At 39.1% G+C, this 18,683-nt stretch overlaps 1 protein-coding gene across 4 annotated transcripts in view; it reads right to left on the bottom strand.

The window, feature by feature from the left end:
• Window positions 1-18,163, bottom strand: part of eml1 (EMAP like 1) — a 149,666-nt gene extending 131,503 nt beyond the window's left edge. For 2 of the 4 annotated variants that reach the window (XM_062968461.1, XM_062968463.1), the window contains exon 1: window positions 7,973-8,126. In XM_062968461.1, coding sequence (XP_062824531.1) covers window positions 7,973-8,111 — 139 coding nt within the window. In that variant the 5' untranslated portion in view covers window positions 8,112-8,126. Of the gene's footprint in view, window positions 1-7,972; window positions 8,127-17,935 lie in introns of those variants that run through there. The other 2 variants (XM_062968464.1, XM_062968467.1) reach the window with 2 other exon arrangements.
• Window positions 18,164-18,683: the final 520 nt, after the last annotated feature.

Raw genomic sequence — 18,683 nt, 5'->3', positions numbered from 1 at the left:
TACCTAGGTCCAGTGGGAGCTGCAGCTTGTATGATCTGTCAACATCACATACTTTATATGTACCTAGCTGTGTAGTAGAAGTGTTAAGACAACTCTTTACTGAATTGTGAAAATGCATAGCAGGATGCCAACAAATTTGAGATATACATTGGTGGCCAATGCTCATCAGGACTGCTGTGATGTGCATTGGGAGCAATACATGTTGATTCCATTATGTCTCAGTTCTTTTGTGAATTGGGCAACAATGCACATGAGTCACTTTGCTGGCTAACCTCGGGCTGTGGCGCAGGCTGAAGAGCAGCTGCAATGAATCACTGCAATGAATCACTCTGACCAGGAGGTCATGAGTTCGAGGCCCGCTCGGAGCCTATGTTTGTCTGTCTTTGTTCTTTGTTAAAAGGCATTGAATGTTTGCCTATATGTGTAATGTGATCCGCCCTGAGTCCCCTTTGGGGTGAGAAGGGCGGAATATAAATGCTGTATATAAATATAAATATAATATAAATAACCTACATAAAATAATGTAACAACAATGATTTATTGGATACGGACATTCTGCAACTGCACAATTCTAATTCTGACAGACGGAAGTCAACTTACAAAGACATACATTCCCAATAGGATTTTGGCCATGCTCTCCATCCCTGCTTTGTTCAGTTGGTCCACTGCATATCAGGTTTAGTATTTTATTCAGACATTATCACCAGCATTCAGATTTAGTCTTTTTTTCTTAGGGCCAAAAGTAGCATTGTTCTGTTGTAGTTAAGTCCATTTAAAAACTATTCTTTCTTAAACCATCACAGGTAACCTTTCACTAAAGGGTGGAAACGCTTATCTAAATATACATACCCTGCAGGTGCCAAACAATTTTGTGTGTTTGCAAAGATTATTTCCTGACTCGGTTGTGAAAGCTGCACAAGCACAAATGTATTTGCTGGCTTGCTATTTATAGCAAAAAGAGCTTACTTTGGGAACTCCTGAACTTGACAGATGATCTTGCCAACACTCATTGTTTCTGGCCACTGCTCATGCTGAATTATTGCTGATGTTGGCAATTGAGAAACTATCTTTTTAAAAAAGCAAAAACAAATACCTTTCTTTGGAAGAAAAATATCCTAAACCACCTTGAGCCTGGCCTTCATTAGAATCAAATTTAAGAATGGCTCCTCTGGAATCAAACTTGAATAAAATATCTAGAATCCTGTTATTTTATGCATGCCTGAGTTCCTCATCAGAATGGTTGGAAATTTTTGTCCAATGCAGAATGCTCATACTGAGTTCATGCTTATAGGGGCAAAATTGCACACATGGTGTCATTGCACATGGTTGTATGTGGCACATCAATATACATGTGCATTCACCTGGTTGTATGTGTGATTCCATTGCATATGATTGCACAATGTATATCAATGCACATGTACATTTATGAGGTTACATATTGATGCATGTAGCACTCTATGTGCTTTGAATTGTGCAGCATTGGGGCAGCTTCTGTAATGACCATGTAACTTCATAAGTGAAAACTTACACTCTTAGCTTCTTGATGTAGAATATTGGTCAACATGTACATAAGAATCCCAGGTGCATCTACACTGTAGAATTAATAAGGTTTGGCACCACTTTAACTGCCATGACACAATGCTATGGAATTCTGAGATCTGTAGTTTGGTGAAGCACCGGTACTCTTGGAAGAGAAAACAAAAGACCTTTTAAAACTACAATTCCCAGGATTCCATAGCACTGAGTCATGGCAATTAAATTAATAATATAATATATCAAACTTTATTTATACACCGTCACCATCTCCCAGAGGGACTTGGGACAAGTCACAAAGCACTCAAAAGTGCAAACACATAAAATACAAAAATTGCAGAAACAATAACATAAAACAGTAACAGCCAACTTAATATCTCACTTCACAAACACCCCCTGGTTAAAATCAATAAAATACAGCAATAGCTGCAGGTATAAAACAACAGCAATCAATCTCAGTCATGGAAAGTGCTTCTACATTAAAGATACACCCTCTGCTTCTAAATTCTAGGAACTGGGATGGTTCCAGATTTAGATGCACGGAGATGGGCTAGTGGGCGTAACGTGACTTTCCTGCATTGTTTTCCACATAACAGTCTCTGCAACTCCTTTAACATATTTGGTAATAATCCTTCTGCATAATAAAGTGATACAGGTGAGGAAAGAGAGTAATTGAAAATGGGGGCCTAACAAGCAACACCTGCTGAAATGTCCTCTTCTACTCCACTATTAAAGGGACAAAAGCCCTGATTCTTTTTCTTTCGGACAACTCTATGTCCTTCTGCCCATGAAATGCAAGATAAGTCTAATTCAGTACTTCTAATTCTATGTAAACATACAAAATTGTCATAAAAGAAATGTCCCCTTATGGATACAAGTTATAACGCATAATATCCAAAACCAGCCCAGTTATCTTCGCATTAAAGCAGCAGCAAATGCCATAAATGTCTTTCAATCTTTTTTTAATCATTGTGTGCTGTAAAGTAATTTCCAACCTATGGCAGTCCTAGGGGGCTTCCTTGGTTCACAGGGAAGGATTATATTTGCCTTCTTCTGATGCTGAGAGAGTGTGACTTTCCCAAGGTCCGGCAGCAGGTTTCCATGGCTAAATGGGGATTCCCACCTCTTCTCTAGAGTTCTAATACAACCTTTAAACCACTGGAGCACACTGGCTCTACTCTCCCAAACTTTAGCGTTTTTTTCCAAGAATAAAAATGAAACTACTAACTACTACTACTAACCCTATGAAACTACTACTACTAACCCTAACTGGACACAGGATATTATTTGAGGACACAAAAATGCTGGAGCATTCCAACAACTATCATGTCAGACTACACAGAGAAGCCATTGAAATCCACAAGCATGTGGACAACTTCAACAGAAAGGAAGAAACCATGAAAATGAACAAAATCTGGCTACCAGTATTACAAAACTCCAAAATCAAAACAGTAGATGGGAACCAAAACTCTGAGGGCTTGACTGAACAAAGGATGCCCCCAGGCAAGAGACAAAACATTTCCAGTGCTAATTAGGGTGGTTAACTGAAACATTAATGCTGGCTCCCAGTGACAAAGGACTCTTGCCACACCCTGGACTCTACACAGATATATATTCTTTCCTTTCCTTACTTAGTTTATCCATACCTCACAACCTCTGAGGATGCCTGCCATAGATGTGGGCGAAACGTCAGGAGAGAATACTTCTGGAACATGGCCACACAGCCCAAAAGACATACAACAACCCTGAAACTACTAACTCTTTGCTCTCCTTTCATGATGTTATGATGTCCAAGTCTGCCATGGTGGCGCAGTGGGTTAAACCCTTGTGAACTGCTGAAGGTTGGGTTGCTGACCTGAAGGTTGCTGGTTTGACTCCACGGAACGGAGTGAGCTTCCATCTGTCAGCTCTAGCTTGTGGAGACATGAGAGAAGCCTCCCAGTAATACATCCAGGCATCCCCTGGGCAATGTCTTTGTAGACAGAAAATTTTCTCACACCAGAAGTGACTTGCAAGTCACTTCTGACACAATAAAAAAACCTTGGTCTTTGTCTTGCTAATGGCAGGACTGCCTTATCAAAAAGACTCAGTTCCAATTCTCACCATTACTTACCATTGTAGATGGCTAAACCAATTAGTATTTGCCGCACAACAACATAGATCTGCTTGATTCCCACTCCTGCTCTATTGCCATATGCTAGATTGGCTGCAGTGCTACTATTATATGACATTAGAATAATATCTCTAGAGACGGCATAACAATTACCTTTATTAGAATAATATTGTGTGCCACATATATGGTACCAAAACATCTCCCCATCCCCTGTCCTTTGTTCCTAGGACTCAAGGTGTCTCACAGCTGGATTTTCAAAAGAGAACTGATCAAAATGATAAGAGCACAAAAGAGAAAGGCCTGCATGAAATTGAATATAGATGTATGACAAAAGTTTGAAATTGATATTAGTTCTCTATAACCTTTCTTGTCTCAGGATGGGGTCATTTCATTCATCAAGCGGCATTCAGTTATCCAAGTTACCCCAAGCTATTTCTCCACACTTTAACATTGCGATCTAAAGCAAGGGGAGAAGATAAAGCAAGGAGCTCCTCTGGCTTCATCTCTTTGAACGCCCAGGGTTTGAAAATGTTCAATCAGTCTGCACCATAGAGGGTGAGTTTCTTTCTTCTGATTTTTTTAAAAAGCCCCCTCTAATGGCGTCCTGTAGCAGATGTAAGTTGCCTGCTATGAATTCAAAGCCTTTCTGATCTTTTGTTCCTTGCTACACCTATGGATTGTGGGGATGCTTTTGAAAAATGTTTTTGTGCACAACAAGGGTGTGCTTTTTGACACGCTCTTATTTATATGCCTCAGCAGGACCACTCTTAACATTGTCAGGAGCCCATTCGGTCAACGCTGTTTCCACACACACACTTCTTTGCATGAGAATTCTTCTTACCTGCTGTCATCATCTCCAGATTTACTGCCAGGAGGTAGCAAGGAAGGTTGTCACTTTAAATTCCTGGCAGTCTAAAATGATGCTTTGGACTGACTTTGATTTACAGGATTTGCTGGTGTGTGGCCACAGAGAGGAGACTGCTTTCCGGATGAAGAATCCAACACCTAGGATTTTTTTATTTTTAAAGGAGCTTCGGAAACATTTAGTTCTCACATCCCCGCCCTTCATCAACACACATAAAGTAGTATACTGTATATACTACGAGTATAAGCCTAGTTTTTCAGTCCTTTTTTTAAGACTGAAAAAGCCCCCCTTGGCTTATACTCGGGTGAGGGTCCTGGTTAGCTTATATTTGTGTCAGCTTATACTCGAGAATATATATTTAAATTTTTCTCTATTATAATTGGTATTATTACATGTATTATTTTTCTCTGTTATTGTTGCTACTATTACATTTATTTTACTCTATTTTTATTATTATTAATAATACATTTATTATTTCACTCTGATATTATTATTATTGCATTTATTTTACTCTATTTATTATTACTTGTATTATTTTCCTGTATTTATTTTTGTAATGAAGTATGAATTTTTGGTTTACAGATGTTATGTTTAATTGTGTATTTTGTGTTTTAAAAGGGTAAGTATTATAGTTATTGCTTCTCTGCACTCAGAGGCTGGTTGCCATGGAGAAGTAGGTGGAGCCAACTGCCAGTTTGTTGAAGAAGTACAGTGTCTTAAAAAAGGGTTTTAGTCTGTGCTCTGATGAGGCACAGGGAAGATTGATCCTAGGTTGAGGGGATCAAGGGAGACTCAATTGTTCATTTTGAGTTGGTTTAAAATAAGTTTAGTGACTTATTTTATGTAGTCTGTGTCCTGGTATGGAACAGAGAATCTGTGATCATATATCACAGGGGTGACTGTGGTTTAAAGGTAGCAGAGGATGAAGTTCTAATTATTTTAAGTAAAAGAAGTGACACTTTAGGGAGTTTGACTCACCTCATTCTAGTATTGTAACTGTTAATGGAAGTGCCTCTAAGTGAGAAACAGCAATTGTAACCACTAAGCTCTGTGCCTGAATAAATTTGTTATTGTTCCTCCAACATCTAAGTGTCTATCGCATATAAATTATAAACTAAGTTACGCTACCATCTAAAGTGAAGAAGAAGAAAGAAAAAAAAGTAAAAGGTCTTCTTTCTGAGTCTTTGGTGGTTGCATCTTTGCAATTATTAATATTATTACATGTATTATTTTACTCTATTATTATTAAAAGGATACATAAGCACATTTACATTGAAGAAGATGAGAATAATGATTTGCTCAGCGTTGGACAGTCTTATCTTAAATTTGAGCTTTATGTAAATATTCAAAAACATTTAACCTACTGATGCCTCAATTAATGTAATTTTATTGGTATCTGTTTTTATTTCTGAAATTTACCACCCTCGGCTTATACTGGAGTCAATGTTTTCCCAGTTTTTTTGTGGCAAAATTAGGTGCCTCGGCTTATATTTGGGTTGGCTTATACTCGAGTATATACTGTAAGTATTATAAGTAGTGTAAGTAGCATAATAGCTGTGGGGTGAGTGGAGCACCATCATTTTTTCAAATTCTTCCTTTCTTCATATTCATGCAGTTCAAACAGCTGAGAATGTGAAAAGTTCTGTTTTGTTTACAAACATTTTATTGCTTTCCCCAGAAAAACCTTAGCAGGTTTATTGTGGGATTTCTGTTGTTTTCTTTGGCGATTGCATGCTTTGAGCCTTGGGAAACATGACCCTGGGTGGTCCATGTACTCCCCTGACATTTGTAATTACATTTCCAGCAGAACACGGTGTTCTTTTCAACAGGCTTTTCTGAGACACAGTCAGTCACTCAAACTCAAAGTGCAAACGTTAATAAAGGTGGAAGGGCAGATATGAAAGAACCAGACAAGATCCTCAAGTGTAAAGATATATAATTGAATACTAAAGTCAGGGTTGTTTGTGCCATTTCTAATTTCTGTGTATGATTGTGAAATCATACACAGCACTAGTGAGGAAAGTTGATAGGAAGAGAATCAACTTATTTGATAAGGAGCCATGTTGGTGCAATGGGCTAAACCCTTGTGCGGTCTAGACTGCTGATATAAAGGTTGGGTTGCTGACCTGAAGGTTGCCAGTTCGAATCCGTGAGATGGGGTGGGGGTGAGCTCCCATCTGTCAGCTTGTGGGGACATGAGAGAAACCTCCTAGCAGTATCCAGGCGTCCCCTGGGCAACGTCTCTATAGACTGCCAATTCTCTCACACCAAAAATGACTTGCAATATGTTCTCAAGTCGCTTCGGACATGATAAAAAAAACTTATTTGAACTGTGGTACTAGAGGAGAGCGTTGTCCTTGAGGCATATAATGAGAAGATAATAATTAAAAAAGACAATAACGCTTGGTAGCATGGAAGGAAGGCCAAAGAAAAAGAGGAAGACTGCCTGAAAGATTGATAGACTTGATCAAAGAATCCACAGCGGTGACTTTGTGCAGTAAATATATTCTGCTGGTAACATGTCCCTCTGTGCTTTGTCTCTGTGGTTGTGCAGCCTATACTTTGCATTGTACCAATGCATCCCTTACTTTGCATCCCTTACTTTGCATTGTGGTTGCGCACTGTGAACCGATGATACCATTCTGGGAATTTGGTGAGTTCTCTGCTATTCTTGAGTTTCAGTCAATCAGCCTTTACAATGGGAATTAGGTTTATTGTATCCCTTAGCTTGTGATAAAAGGATCTTTGCATGATCCAGAAAAAAAATTATATAGCTATTAAAGCTGCAGACTCTAATAACTCTAATAACTTCAATGAGGAAATGAAATCAGCTACAGCTTTAGAATGAACTAAAGCTGTTGTTCCTTTGCTCAGTTAAGGCAAAGTTTAATCAGCAAGCAATTAGATTTAAAATCTCTCTTTAGTATTTTTCTAAAAGTAACTTTGGCTTTGGAATTTCATGACAGAAATGAAAAGAAATGATAATACGACCTTTCTTTCTCACAATGAATGGTAGCTTTCTTTATAGATTGTAAATTATGTCACACTTTCTTTATATCCTGACATATTACGTTTTTGTGATATGCATATATATTAATGTGTATATTTTTTTGTACCAGTAGCACTATATTACCATTTTCCCCCTGCCATTTCCTTATTGATTCCATTTGATTATCCCTTTTGATTGTGTTTCTTTCTCATTGACCAAACTTAAGTCAACTGAAGTTTTATATACTGAAAAATCCAAACAATTGCTAACATGGGAGGAAATAATCATTTCATTAACAACTCACATGGGACTGGTTGCAACCTACAAAAAAGACAGCCTTATTGTTTATAGCAGATTGATGAAGTGAAGTTAGTATGAATGAAAGAAATTTTATTTATAGCCCACCTTATTTCCCCGAAGGGACTCATGGCGGCTTACAACAAATACACGGTGGCAAACATTCAATACTTACTGCCTATGTCTGTAACTAATACACCTGGGGGAACACGATTGGGCCCTCTTTTATTCCTGTTTTCCTTGCTGTGTACCTTCAAGCAATTTCCAACTAAAGAGAACCTAGCATGGGATTTTCTTGGCAGATGAGATTGCATTCAGCTGGAGCTGAGAGTGTGTGAATTGCCCAAGTCACTGAGTATGTTTCCATGGCTGTGTAGAGATTCAAAGCCTGGCTTCCCAGGGTAAAAACCATGAATATTTCCCAACCCTGCCATGTTCCCATCATTTACCTTGGTGTGATGTGTCCCAAACTGTGAGCTTGTGTCTTCAGGGGGACAGCACAGGCTGAATCTCTTTTTCCTGGTCTGCCTTCTGATTGACCAGGAGCACCTCTGTCTTGTCTGGATTAAGTTTCAATTTTGCTCTCATCTAGTCCATTACTGATGACAGGTTTAGGGTCAGGACTGGTTCCTTGGCATTAGGTGGAAAGGAGTAGTAGAGCTGGGTGTCATGTGTATATAGGTGGCACCATACTCCAAAACTCTGGATGACCTCTCCCAGTGGTTTCATGTATATGTTAAACAGCAGGAGGGACAAAATAGAACCCTGAGGAACCCTACATGTCAATGGTCGTGGTTTGAACAGGAGTCCACCAGCACCACCTTCTGGGTACGGCCATCCAGGAAGGACCAGAGCCACTGTAAAACAGTGCCTCCCAGTCCCATCACAGTGAGATGACCCAGAAGGATACCATGGTCAATGGTATTGAAAGCCACTGAGAGATCCAGGAGAACTAACAGGGACATATTCCTCTATCTAGCTCTCTTTGTAGGTCATCTACCAAAGCGACCAAAGCTGTATGTATTCCAAAAACAGGGATGAAACCAGATTTAAATGGATCTAGACAATCAACTCCTTGGAGTTGGGAGGCCATCACATGCTTCAAGACCTTACTCAGAAATGGAAAGGTGGACACTGTCAATTATAGAGGTATTTAGTGATGGCTTTTTAAATATAGGTCTCACAACTGCCTCTTTTAAGCAAGTTGGAAGTTTGCCTGTTCCAAGGAGTCATTGATCACTACCTTCACTTGTGGGGCTCTGTTGGGCTCTGTGCCGGCAGCATGCCCTGAGGAATTAGGTGACTACCTGTCTCCTCATTGAAGAAGCCAGGAGACGCACACAAGGAAGCTGGAGACATAGAATCATAGAATAGTAGAGTTGGAAGAGACCTCATGGGCCATCCAGTCCAACCCCCTGACAAGAAGCAGGAAATCGTATTCAAAGCACCCCCGACAGATGGCCATCCAGCCTCTACTTAAAAGCCTCCAAAGAAGGAGCCTCCACCACAGTCCGGAAACAACACGGAAACATTGTAGGATGGTAGTTCACGACCTACAACGTTAAGGAGGCAAAGCTGTGTGCTGCCCCATGGTTTTCCAAGGTGTCCTGTGCTGTCACCAGGCCTCTGTACCTCCCTGTAATGTAGCACATTCTCAAAATATGCATTGGTCCCTATATTTAGCCTCTCAGTGTTGGATTATTTCCACAAAATATGCATTTTAAAATGTATCCTGATAGATTTTTGTGGGCCAGGAGCATTTGAAAAGTGTGGAATCCTATAGATAGCTACTTTTGATTTGAGAGGAGTAGAGTAGGCCATTTTGCCTTGAAATTCCCCAAGATTAAATTCATATAGAATCCCTAGAGTGAAGAAAACGAATAAGAAATCCACATTTTAAGATCCTTTGCTCAACTTCACAGGCTTTTTCTGGAATTGAGGGGGGTTGACTGTAGTAAGAATGAGAGAGCAATTACGCTGTGCACGTTTCTCTAATCAAAATGCTTGGTGCATAAAAGTCAGCTCATCCCTGCAGGGACTGAATGCCACTGCTCTACAAAAGGAAGAAATACACACTAGGAAAAGTCCTTAAATAATTGATGTGCATTGCTTTTATCTACATGTAGGGATGGCAGAACATCTATGTACTTGCTGCTAATGGATAGTGCAAGAATGTCAATATAATTGCTACTGGTGGAAAAAAAAGCGGAAAGTAACTAACTCTCTTCTCTCAAAAAGATTGGCATTTCTTTTATCCCCCTCTTTCCCTCAAAAAACAAGCAAACAAACAAACCTTATGGTGCCAGGTGTCTTGGAAAAAGAACACTAAATATTATTACTTGGATTTCAGAAAAAGAAACCAGGATTTTATCCGCACCACACAATCATAGTACTATGACTCCACTAATTGCCATGATCCCATCCTATTGAATCCTGGGATTTTAGTTTAGTGGGTCATGAAAGCACTAAGGATTTCTAAAATCCCTAAACTGTGAATCTGAGGATTTCATGGGATTCCATGAGCGGTGACATGACAGCTATCTCTGCATATCTGAAGGGATGTCATGTTGTAGATGGAATGAGCTTGTTTTCTGTTGCTTTCTTTTGCTTCAATAGAAACCAAGAAGTTCAAATCCTGAGAAATTAGATTCTACCTAAACATTAGGAAGAATTGTAAGAGCTGTTCAGTGGAATGGACAGCAATAGGTGGGGTGGGCTTTCCATATATGGAGATCTTGAAGTGGAGGTTGAAAGGGGATTTTTAGGAATACAGTAGAGTCTCACTTATCCAACATAAACGGGCCGGCAGAACGTTGGATAAGCGAATATGTTGGATAATAAGGAGACATTATGGAAAAGCCTATTAAACATCAAATTAGTTTATAATTTTACAAATTAAGCACCAAAACATCATGTTACACAACAAATTTGACAGAAAAAGTAGTTCAATATGCAGTAATGCTATGTAGCAATTACTGTATTTACGAATTTAGCACCAAAATATCACGATATATTGAAAACATTGACTACAAAAATGTGTTGGATAATCCAGAATGTTGGATAAGCGAGTGTTGGATAAGTGAGACTCTACTGTACTGTAATTATGTATACCTGTGTGTCAGGGGATTGAACTAGTCGACTCTTAAAGTCCCTTCCAATTCTGTTGCTGGAGTCTGATACTACCTTTTACTTGACCTAACTGGAATCCTATACCACCACTAACAACCTAACTTTATATATAGTTTGCTAAGCAGCAGAGATGCTTGGAAACCCTGTCAGTGAATAGCAAAAATGCATATCAGGACAATGGCAAAAGTGCCCAATGCACACTGATGCTTGATGTGTGTCTGTTTCAATGTACAGATGCATATTAGGGCCTTTATGCACATCAGGGTAAAGACACAATGTGTATTGGTCCCATTGAACAATGGTGATTTTCTAGCTCTGCTATATAGTCATATAACAGCAATCCTCAGTGGATACAGATATTACAAAACTATCCAATCCTAGCTGCTGCACATGGAAGTTCACTATACAGGATTTTAGCCTAGGATTCTAAATTCTACTTCCGTCTTCATTTTTACTTTTCCTCCCTCTTCCACTTCTTGGTGGCCATGTGAAATTGCTTCCTATGCTTATGGGCTTTCCCTCCCATTTTTTCCTCAAATCGTTTGGACATATTTTTGTGACTGGTCAAAGGACCACGTGTCATGTGGCAAAATATGTGTGGGGAATATTCAGTCCTTTTGTCCTTCTCCAATGGATTAGATGGAGGCAATTCTACTTTTCAGCCTGGCTGAAGTGCTAGGCAGACCAGTGAGGAGAAACTCAGAAATCAACAGGACAAGCAGTTCTACAGTTGGGAAAATAGGCTGGCTTTTTTTTAAAGAATGACTCAGTAATGAGATGCTCTCATTGCAGATATATTTTTACATGGCAAACAGTGAACTGATTCTAATTATGACTTGGGTTGGCTTCATACGCATAAGGCACTGTTTTGATGGTACAGGCTGAGCATTCTTTATCCAGAATTCCAAAATCTGAAATACTTCAAAAACCAAAATTGTCCACATGGGTGGCTGAGATAGTGACAATTTTGCTTTCTGATGATTCAAAGTATATAAGCTTGAGTTCATGCACAAAGTTATTTTAAAATTCCTGTATAAAAATTCATTAGGATATGTCTATAAAGTATATATGAAACATACATTAATTTATCTTGTGTCCAGACTTGGGACACATATTCAAAATATCTCAATGGGTGCATATATGCAAATACAGTAGAGTCTCAATTATCCAACATAAATGGGCCAGCATAAGCGAATATGTTGGATAATAAGGAGGGATTAAGGAAAAGCCTATTAAACATCAAATTAGTTCATGATTTTACAAATTAAGCACCAAAACATCATGTTATACAACAAATTTGACAGAAAAAGTAGTCCAATACGCATTAATGCTATGTAGTAATTACTGTATTTACGAATTTAGCACCAAAATATCACGATGTATTGTAAACATTGACTACAAAAATGCGTTGGATAATCCAGAACATTGGATAAGTGAGTGTTAGATAAGTGAGACTCTACAAGAATTTCAAATCAAAGAACCCCAACCTATATTCAGCTCTAGTTCTCTTTTTCAGATGGTAACATTAAACAATTCATCTGCATTGAAATGAATTATATGAGTCTACACTGCCCATATAATGCAATTTCAAAGTGCATTATATGGCAGTGTAGAGGGGCCTAAATCAAAGAGGTAAAAGTGCCCTCATGGCAGGATCTCCAAGCAAAGCATCCCAAGGAGGGAGCTCTCCAGATTCCTTTTGATTGTGTATTCCACTTTGGATCCCACTCTTGGAGAAAGGTAACAGAATAAGATCGGGCAGGAAGGCTCTTGTGGTCTCTTCCAATTCTATTATATGTCTATGTCCTTAAATAATATTGGATGACCTTGTCATTGTGCATTATTCTATGGGAACGGAGCTTTTAGAGTTTAAGATAGTGGTATAAGATTTCCACAGTGCCTGCAACTTTTTTCAGAACATGATCTTCCCTTTGCAGTCTGGTTGTTTTATACAACATTTCACTGGCCATGCTTTCTTTAAGTTGGCAACCAGGTTGGACATTCTATCCCATATGTAAGCCGCCCCAAGTCTTTTTGGGGAGATGGTGGCGGGGTACAAAAATAAAGTTGTTGTTGTTGTTGCTGTTGTTGTTATTATAATTATTATTATTACATTGCATAAACTCTGGAAGATCACAGAGTTTCTAGCTGGTTGGAGTTTTTTAATGAAAGAGTTTGGAAGTAATCCATTTCAACTACTGCCTTTTAAGAATTTATTTCTAGGGATAGTGGTGCATAATATTGCTGTTTTTCTAAAACAGCAGCAGCAACAACAATCAAAACAGAAAACACCTCCAGAGACATTGGGACCCCTCCACAGAGTTTGGAACTTCCGGGTTGTTCCAAGACTAGAGGTATCTGACCAGAGGTTTACGTAGGTATGCATTAAGTACAAACTACAATGGTTCATGGAGCCTCCGGTGGGTCAGTGTGTTAAAGCACTGAGCTGCTGAACTTGCAGACCGAAAGGTCCCAGGTTCAAATCCGGGGAGCGGATTGAGCACCCGCTGTTAGCTCCAGCTTCTGCCAACCTAGCAGTTCGAAAACATGCAAATGTCACCTTCTGGCGGGAAGGTAACGGCGTTCCATGAAGTCATGCCGGCCACATGACCTTCGAGGTGTCTACGGACAACGCCAACTCTTCAGCTTAGAAATGGAGATGAGCACCAACCCCCAGAGTCAGACATGACTGGACATAATGTCAGGGGAAACCTTTACCTTTACCTTTTTACAATGGTTCATAGTGTGTCATTCAAATATATGCAGAGATGGTGTATTTTCATTTACTTCAGTCCAGTAGGATTCCACCCAACATAAATATTGCAAATATTGCAATCTATAGGAATTTTCATTTTTCATTTTTCATTTTTCACCTATACATCCCTATGCCGTTTAGGTCCAGGCTATCCAACAGACTACATCTCCCCTATGAGCCTGCCTAGAAGCTAAAATCTGCAGGAGAAACCCTTTATTTCAGTTCCCCTATTCAGGGCTGTAGCCAGAAAAAAAATTGGGAGGGGTTTTGAAATTTGGGGCAGGGGGTTTGAACCCCCCCGGGTTCAGACCTGTCAATATCTGCTTGAGATCGTGCCTGGAGGGACTTTTAATTTTTTGTGTGTCATAGACTTAGCATGGGGATTTTGTTAACCAGTTAAAATTCATGAGTAAACCAGGTTTTTTTTAACTTGAAAAATTTCGGGGGGGGGGGGGTTGAACCCCTAACCCCCCGCCCCAGGCTAATGGCCTGCCCCTACTATAGATATGGTTTATGGGAACATGAGCTAGGGCCTTCTTAGTGGCTGTCCCTAAGCTCTTATATTTGTGTCTTTCATCTACAACACACTTTAATTTTCTATTCAAATGAACCATGATAGTGTGTTCTACTGGAGAAACTACCAACTCAGCCCTAATGAATGGTATATAGTTATAGCGTATGGTACAAAAGAAGTCTTGGGCAATTTATGCCTTGTTGCTGAAACTCTACTGAAGATCTTAGACAGCAGCACTTTTCTTATGTTTTCATAGGCTTTGTATCCCATCCAGCAAGGACATTTATACAGCTGTTGAGATTGCATTTTTGCATGGTCTGCAAACAACATGGAAATGATGTCATTGGCTTATTCTAATGATAAACTGCCTTTGAACGAATTTCTCACAGCTTTGAAATATTCATTTTAAAATCTACATATCTCAGAGCCCTCTATTCCTTAAGGCAATTGACCATTCTAGTTGAGGTTTTTGGAGCTGTGCAACAGGCTTGTTGCCATGTCTATAGAAATGTGCAGAAATTGTTCAACATACAGTGCTCAGTGTGCATCAGGCTGTAGTGTATCAGTCATTTCACTGCCTACCATTGCACAAATGATGCCCCTACATTGCAATGCAATCCCACTGCAACACTGTAAAAGTGACCTTGTTCTTTATGCACACACAAAATGCCATTTACAAAGAAGTACATACCAAGCAGAATGCCAGCCGCCATTTTATGATGTATACCACGAATAATCAATCACTAATAAATGGTAGTTACTGTTTCTGGAATATTTTTAAATAACAGCATAATGGCAATAATTCATCTAAAAGTAAACCATAGCACATTTTAAACATAAAGAGGAACGCACGCACACAAGCAATTTTGTCTATTGCTTGTTGTTTTGAAATTGTTTTGTAGCACTTGTCAGAGGAAAAGTTAACAAAGCAAATTTCAGACCCAATTACTGTAGTTTCCCAGTTAATGTAATTGATCTGGAAAAAATTACTTTTAGAACTTAAATCCATTGAATCCCACAACCACCACCACACCCATCAGGATGACAGGTAACCATAAGGACTTCTGGCAGCTGTATTTTTAAAAACGGTTTTTTAAAAAACTAGGTCTCCTTGGGAATCCACAAATAGGATTTGAGCTCATATAGATTCATATAGGACAGCTTTCCCCCAAACCTTGTGTCTTCTAAAAAACACAACATGTATCATCACCATTCTACTTGCTAGAAATAATGGACGTTAAAGTCAAATACACCTGAAGCATTCCTTGGAGGGCATCAGATGAAATTTGTAATTTAATCACTTGTAATGTAATCCTGATCCTGTTTTATCGTACTATGTATGTGTTTTAATCAGATCAAAGATAATGTATTGCAAATATCCAGTGCTGGAGCTGGCAAGAAAACATAAAATACCATTTATACTGGAAGGTATAAAATTATTTCAGACATATCAGAATGCATTGACTTTATATACCTGTTAATAATATCCTTAATATATCAAAATACCATATTAAGGATCAAATGATGCACTATATTAATTTTGATTGTTGTTGTTGAGTGCCTTCAAGTTGTTTCCAAATTATGGTGACCCTAAGGCCGGGTTTTCTGGAGCCAGAAGAGTGTGACACTCCCATGGTCACCCTGTGAATTTCTATGACCAAGTAGTGAATCAAACCCTGGTATCAAGAGTCATAGCCCAACACTCAAACCTGGCTTTCATTGACATTAATGAAAGCATGCTGGCTTTCATTAACATAATTACAGTATGTTAATGTGAAAGCAGTTCAAATAACTGCCATCCGGGAAGGGTAACAGGAGATGCACAAGACGAGGGCTCTTATTCCCTTGTCGTCATTGTGATGAAATTCTTGCCACCCAATAGATGCCATTAATCCTGGAAAGCAAATTTCTATTGGTGCCAGATTGTAAGGGAGAATTTCCCAACCATATCAACAATGACCCATTAGAAATTATATTTTAACCCTTCTCCTTTTGCAGGAAAATGGAACATATAAACAGCCATCGTAGGCGTTTCATTCATTTTAGGTGGACATTAGATATTATCTCTGCCACTGGAATTTCATCTTCCTCTCCTCTCCCATTTCCCTGACATGAGTCACCAGTTCTCAACAAACAAAATCGTTCCAGCTTCTAAACTGAGGCTAGTCTTGCTGGCAAAGTACCCAGCTCTGGTTTCTAGCTTCGCAGCAATTTTTTTTTTAGGCAAGAAAAAAAATGCCTTCCTATGATATTTTTCCTTTCTATTGCAAAGGATTGCTGCTTTGATTTGATTCGTTGTGCCCCATAGAAAAAATATATTTCGAGCTCACAGCCAACTTCTTTCATTATATCCAATTCTGTATATGTCTCTATCCATTGTAGAGCAGAGGATACTATCGTATACTAAAGTATAATACATATCAGTCTGGAAAAAGTTGGTTGTGCAAATTTATCAGCACAACTTTTAGAAATATGATCATTGTGGTCCAACTCCAAAGACACCACCAATTTAGGCAAGACTACCCAAGAAAACACTCCCTAGCTCAGCCTCCCCAAATGCCACAGTGGACATTGATTCTCCATATCCATGAAGATAAATGGTTCTACAGGTGCTGTAAATGACCCTACATAACAATAATAATTTAATAAATCTTTATTTCTTTCTTTACTATCTCCTTGTGAGGACTCAGGGGACATGGAAATGATAATGTACTTTTAAATGAGCTGCTAATTTTTTCCAACTAAAATGGAATCAGTTGGCATAGAATTGACCTGGATTATTTAAAAGCAGTTTCCTTCCTGAAGGAAATACAGGGCGGCGCTTGTACTGAGGTGGTTCTGAAAAACATTGTCACCTATTTCCAATAAAATGACATCAAGGAAGCAATGTTTTTTTTATAATAAAGCAATATGCTTAGTATACTTAATGAGTACTTAAAGATTATTTTGAATCAAAATGCACTTTCAGTAATACATCCATGTTTACTACAATATATCCTCTTTCCAAGTCAGGAAACAACACAATTAGATTACAACAGAAGGCAAATTTCTGGTGCTATGTGCAAGCATTAACCCCTACATTCTACCAATGAAAAAACTGGGCACTGTTGTTTCTGTTGAATCAATGACATTGCACACTCATGTGACATTGTTACTCACAATCTTTTATTACATGATCACCATCTGTAGCATATTAGTTTCATTTATGCCTTCTCCCTACTGAGCTCAAGGTGACATTTGTGGCTTTGATCTGCCCTACTTTATCTTCACAGCAGCCCTGTGAGGAAGGTCAGGCGAAGAGAAAGAGTGTCTGTCCCAAGATCACTCAACAAGAGTCACAGTTCACTGCAGACTTAGACTTCATCCTCCAAGTCCTTGCCCTATACTCCACCCACTATACACTCTGGATAGTCATATTGTCATTGCTAGCATTATAATCTTTTGCTCCGTGCTCAGAAACCCCAACATATGATGCTTAGATTCCTTTTAAAATCCACTAAAAAGCTTTAAATAAAGACACGAAGTTACCGCTGTCTCTGTCCAGTTTTGGCTAGGCAAGAATGTTGTGGGACGTAACTATTTTTGGAGGAATATATGCCCCCCTTTTCACACTCTGACTCAAGCGACAGGACAGTATGTTTTCCTCCCAGAATCATGCCAGCTCCTCTGTGTTGGTTTTGCAAGCTGAGAACATGAACTGCACTTCAGGACAGTGTGGTAAATATAAATCCAGCACTTACCCACAGCCATTCCCTCACAGTCTGACATCATGCGAAAAGAAGTTTCCTTTAACGCAGCCTAGGCAAAAACCACAGAAGGAGGATAAAAAATATAACTGGACTCGTTCCTCCGTCAGGGCGAGTGGCAGAAATGGGAGCAAAACATGAACACTTCTCTCTCCTTTTTCTCCTTCTTCTTCTCCTCAGCAGCTGTACATCTGCCCACCGAGGAGTTACAGCAACAAATTCTGCCTCTGCCTTCTCATTATGGGATGTAAAGATAAGAATGTGCTTTTGTGCCAAAAGAGCACGCGATTGGTGGATAAATTTGTTGACATCCCTCCCCTTCAACCAGCTTCCTCTTTAATGTCACAGTGGCACACTTGCACTCTGGAAAAGGACATGGAATATTTATGAAAAAGCTTTTAAGAACTATGCTGAGAATCCGGAATCAAATGCCCACTGAAATAATTATGATGTGGAGAAGCTTGTAAGTGGGGCTGCTTTCCAGGGCATTCCTGCTTACATAACAAGAACATGTGCTTAGTAGGATGTGCTTGAGAGAAACGAAAGTTGCATTTGGTCTGAAAAGTGTGGCTCATCTCTGGAGACACTTTTTTTTATTTGCTAAAGGCTATGTCTAGCATTTGTCTGTACCAGCATTGCAGAAGCTATTTTTAAAAATCCTTCTATCCATTCACAGACATCAAGGACTATTCTTTCTTGCCATGCTCACTCTTTGTACCATGTTCAAGAGAATAACAAGTGT

This window comes from Anolis carolinensis, chromosome 1, assembly GCF_035594765.1.
Source record: "Anolis carolinensis isolate JA03-04 chromosome 1, rAnoCar3.1.pri, whole genome shotgun sequence".
Taxonomy (NCBI): Eukaryota; Metazoa; Chordata; class Lepidosauria; order Squamata; family Dactyloidae; genus Anolis; species Anolis carolinensis.
The sequence above is the reverse complement of the archived record's forward strand: the minus strand, read 5'-3'. Positions and strand labels throughout refer to the sequence as shown.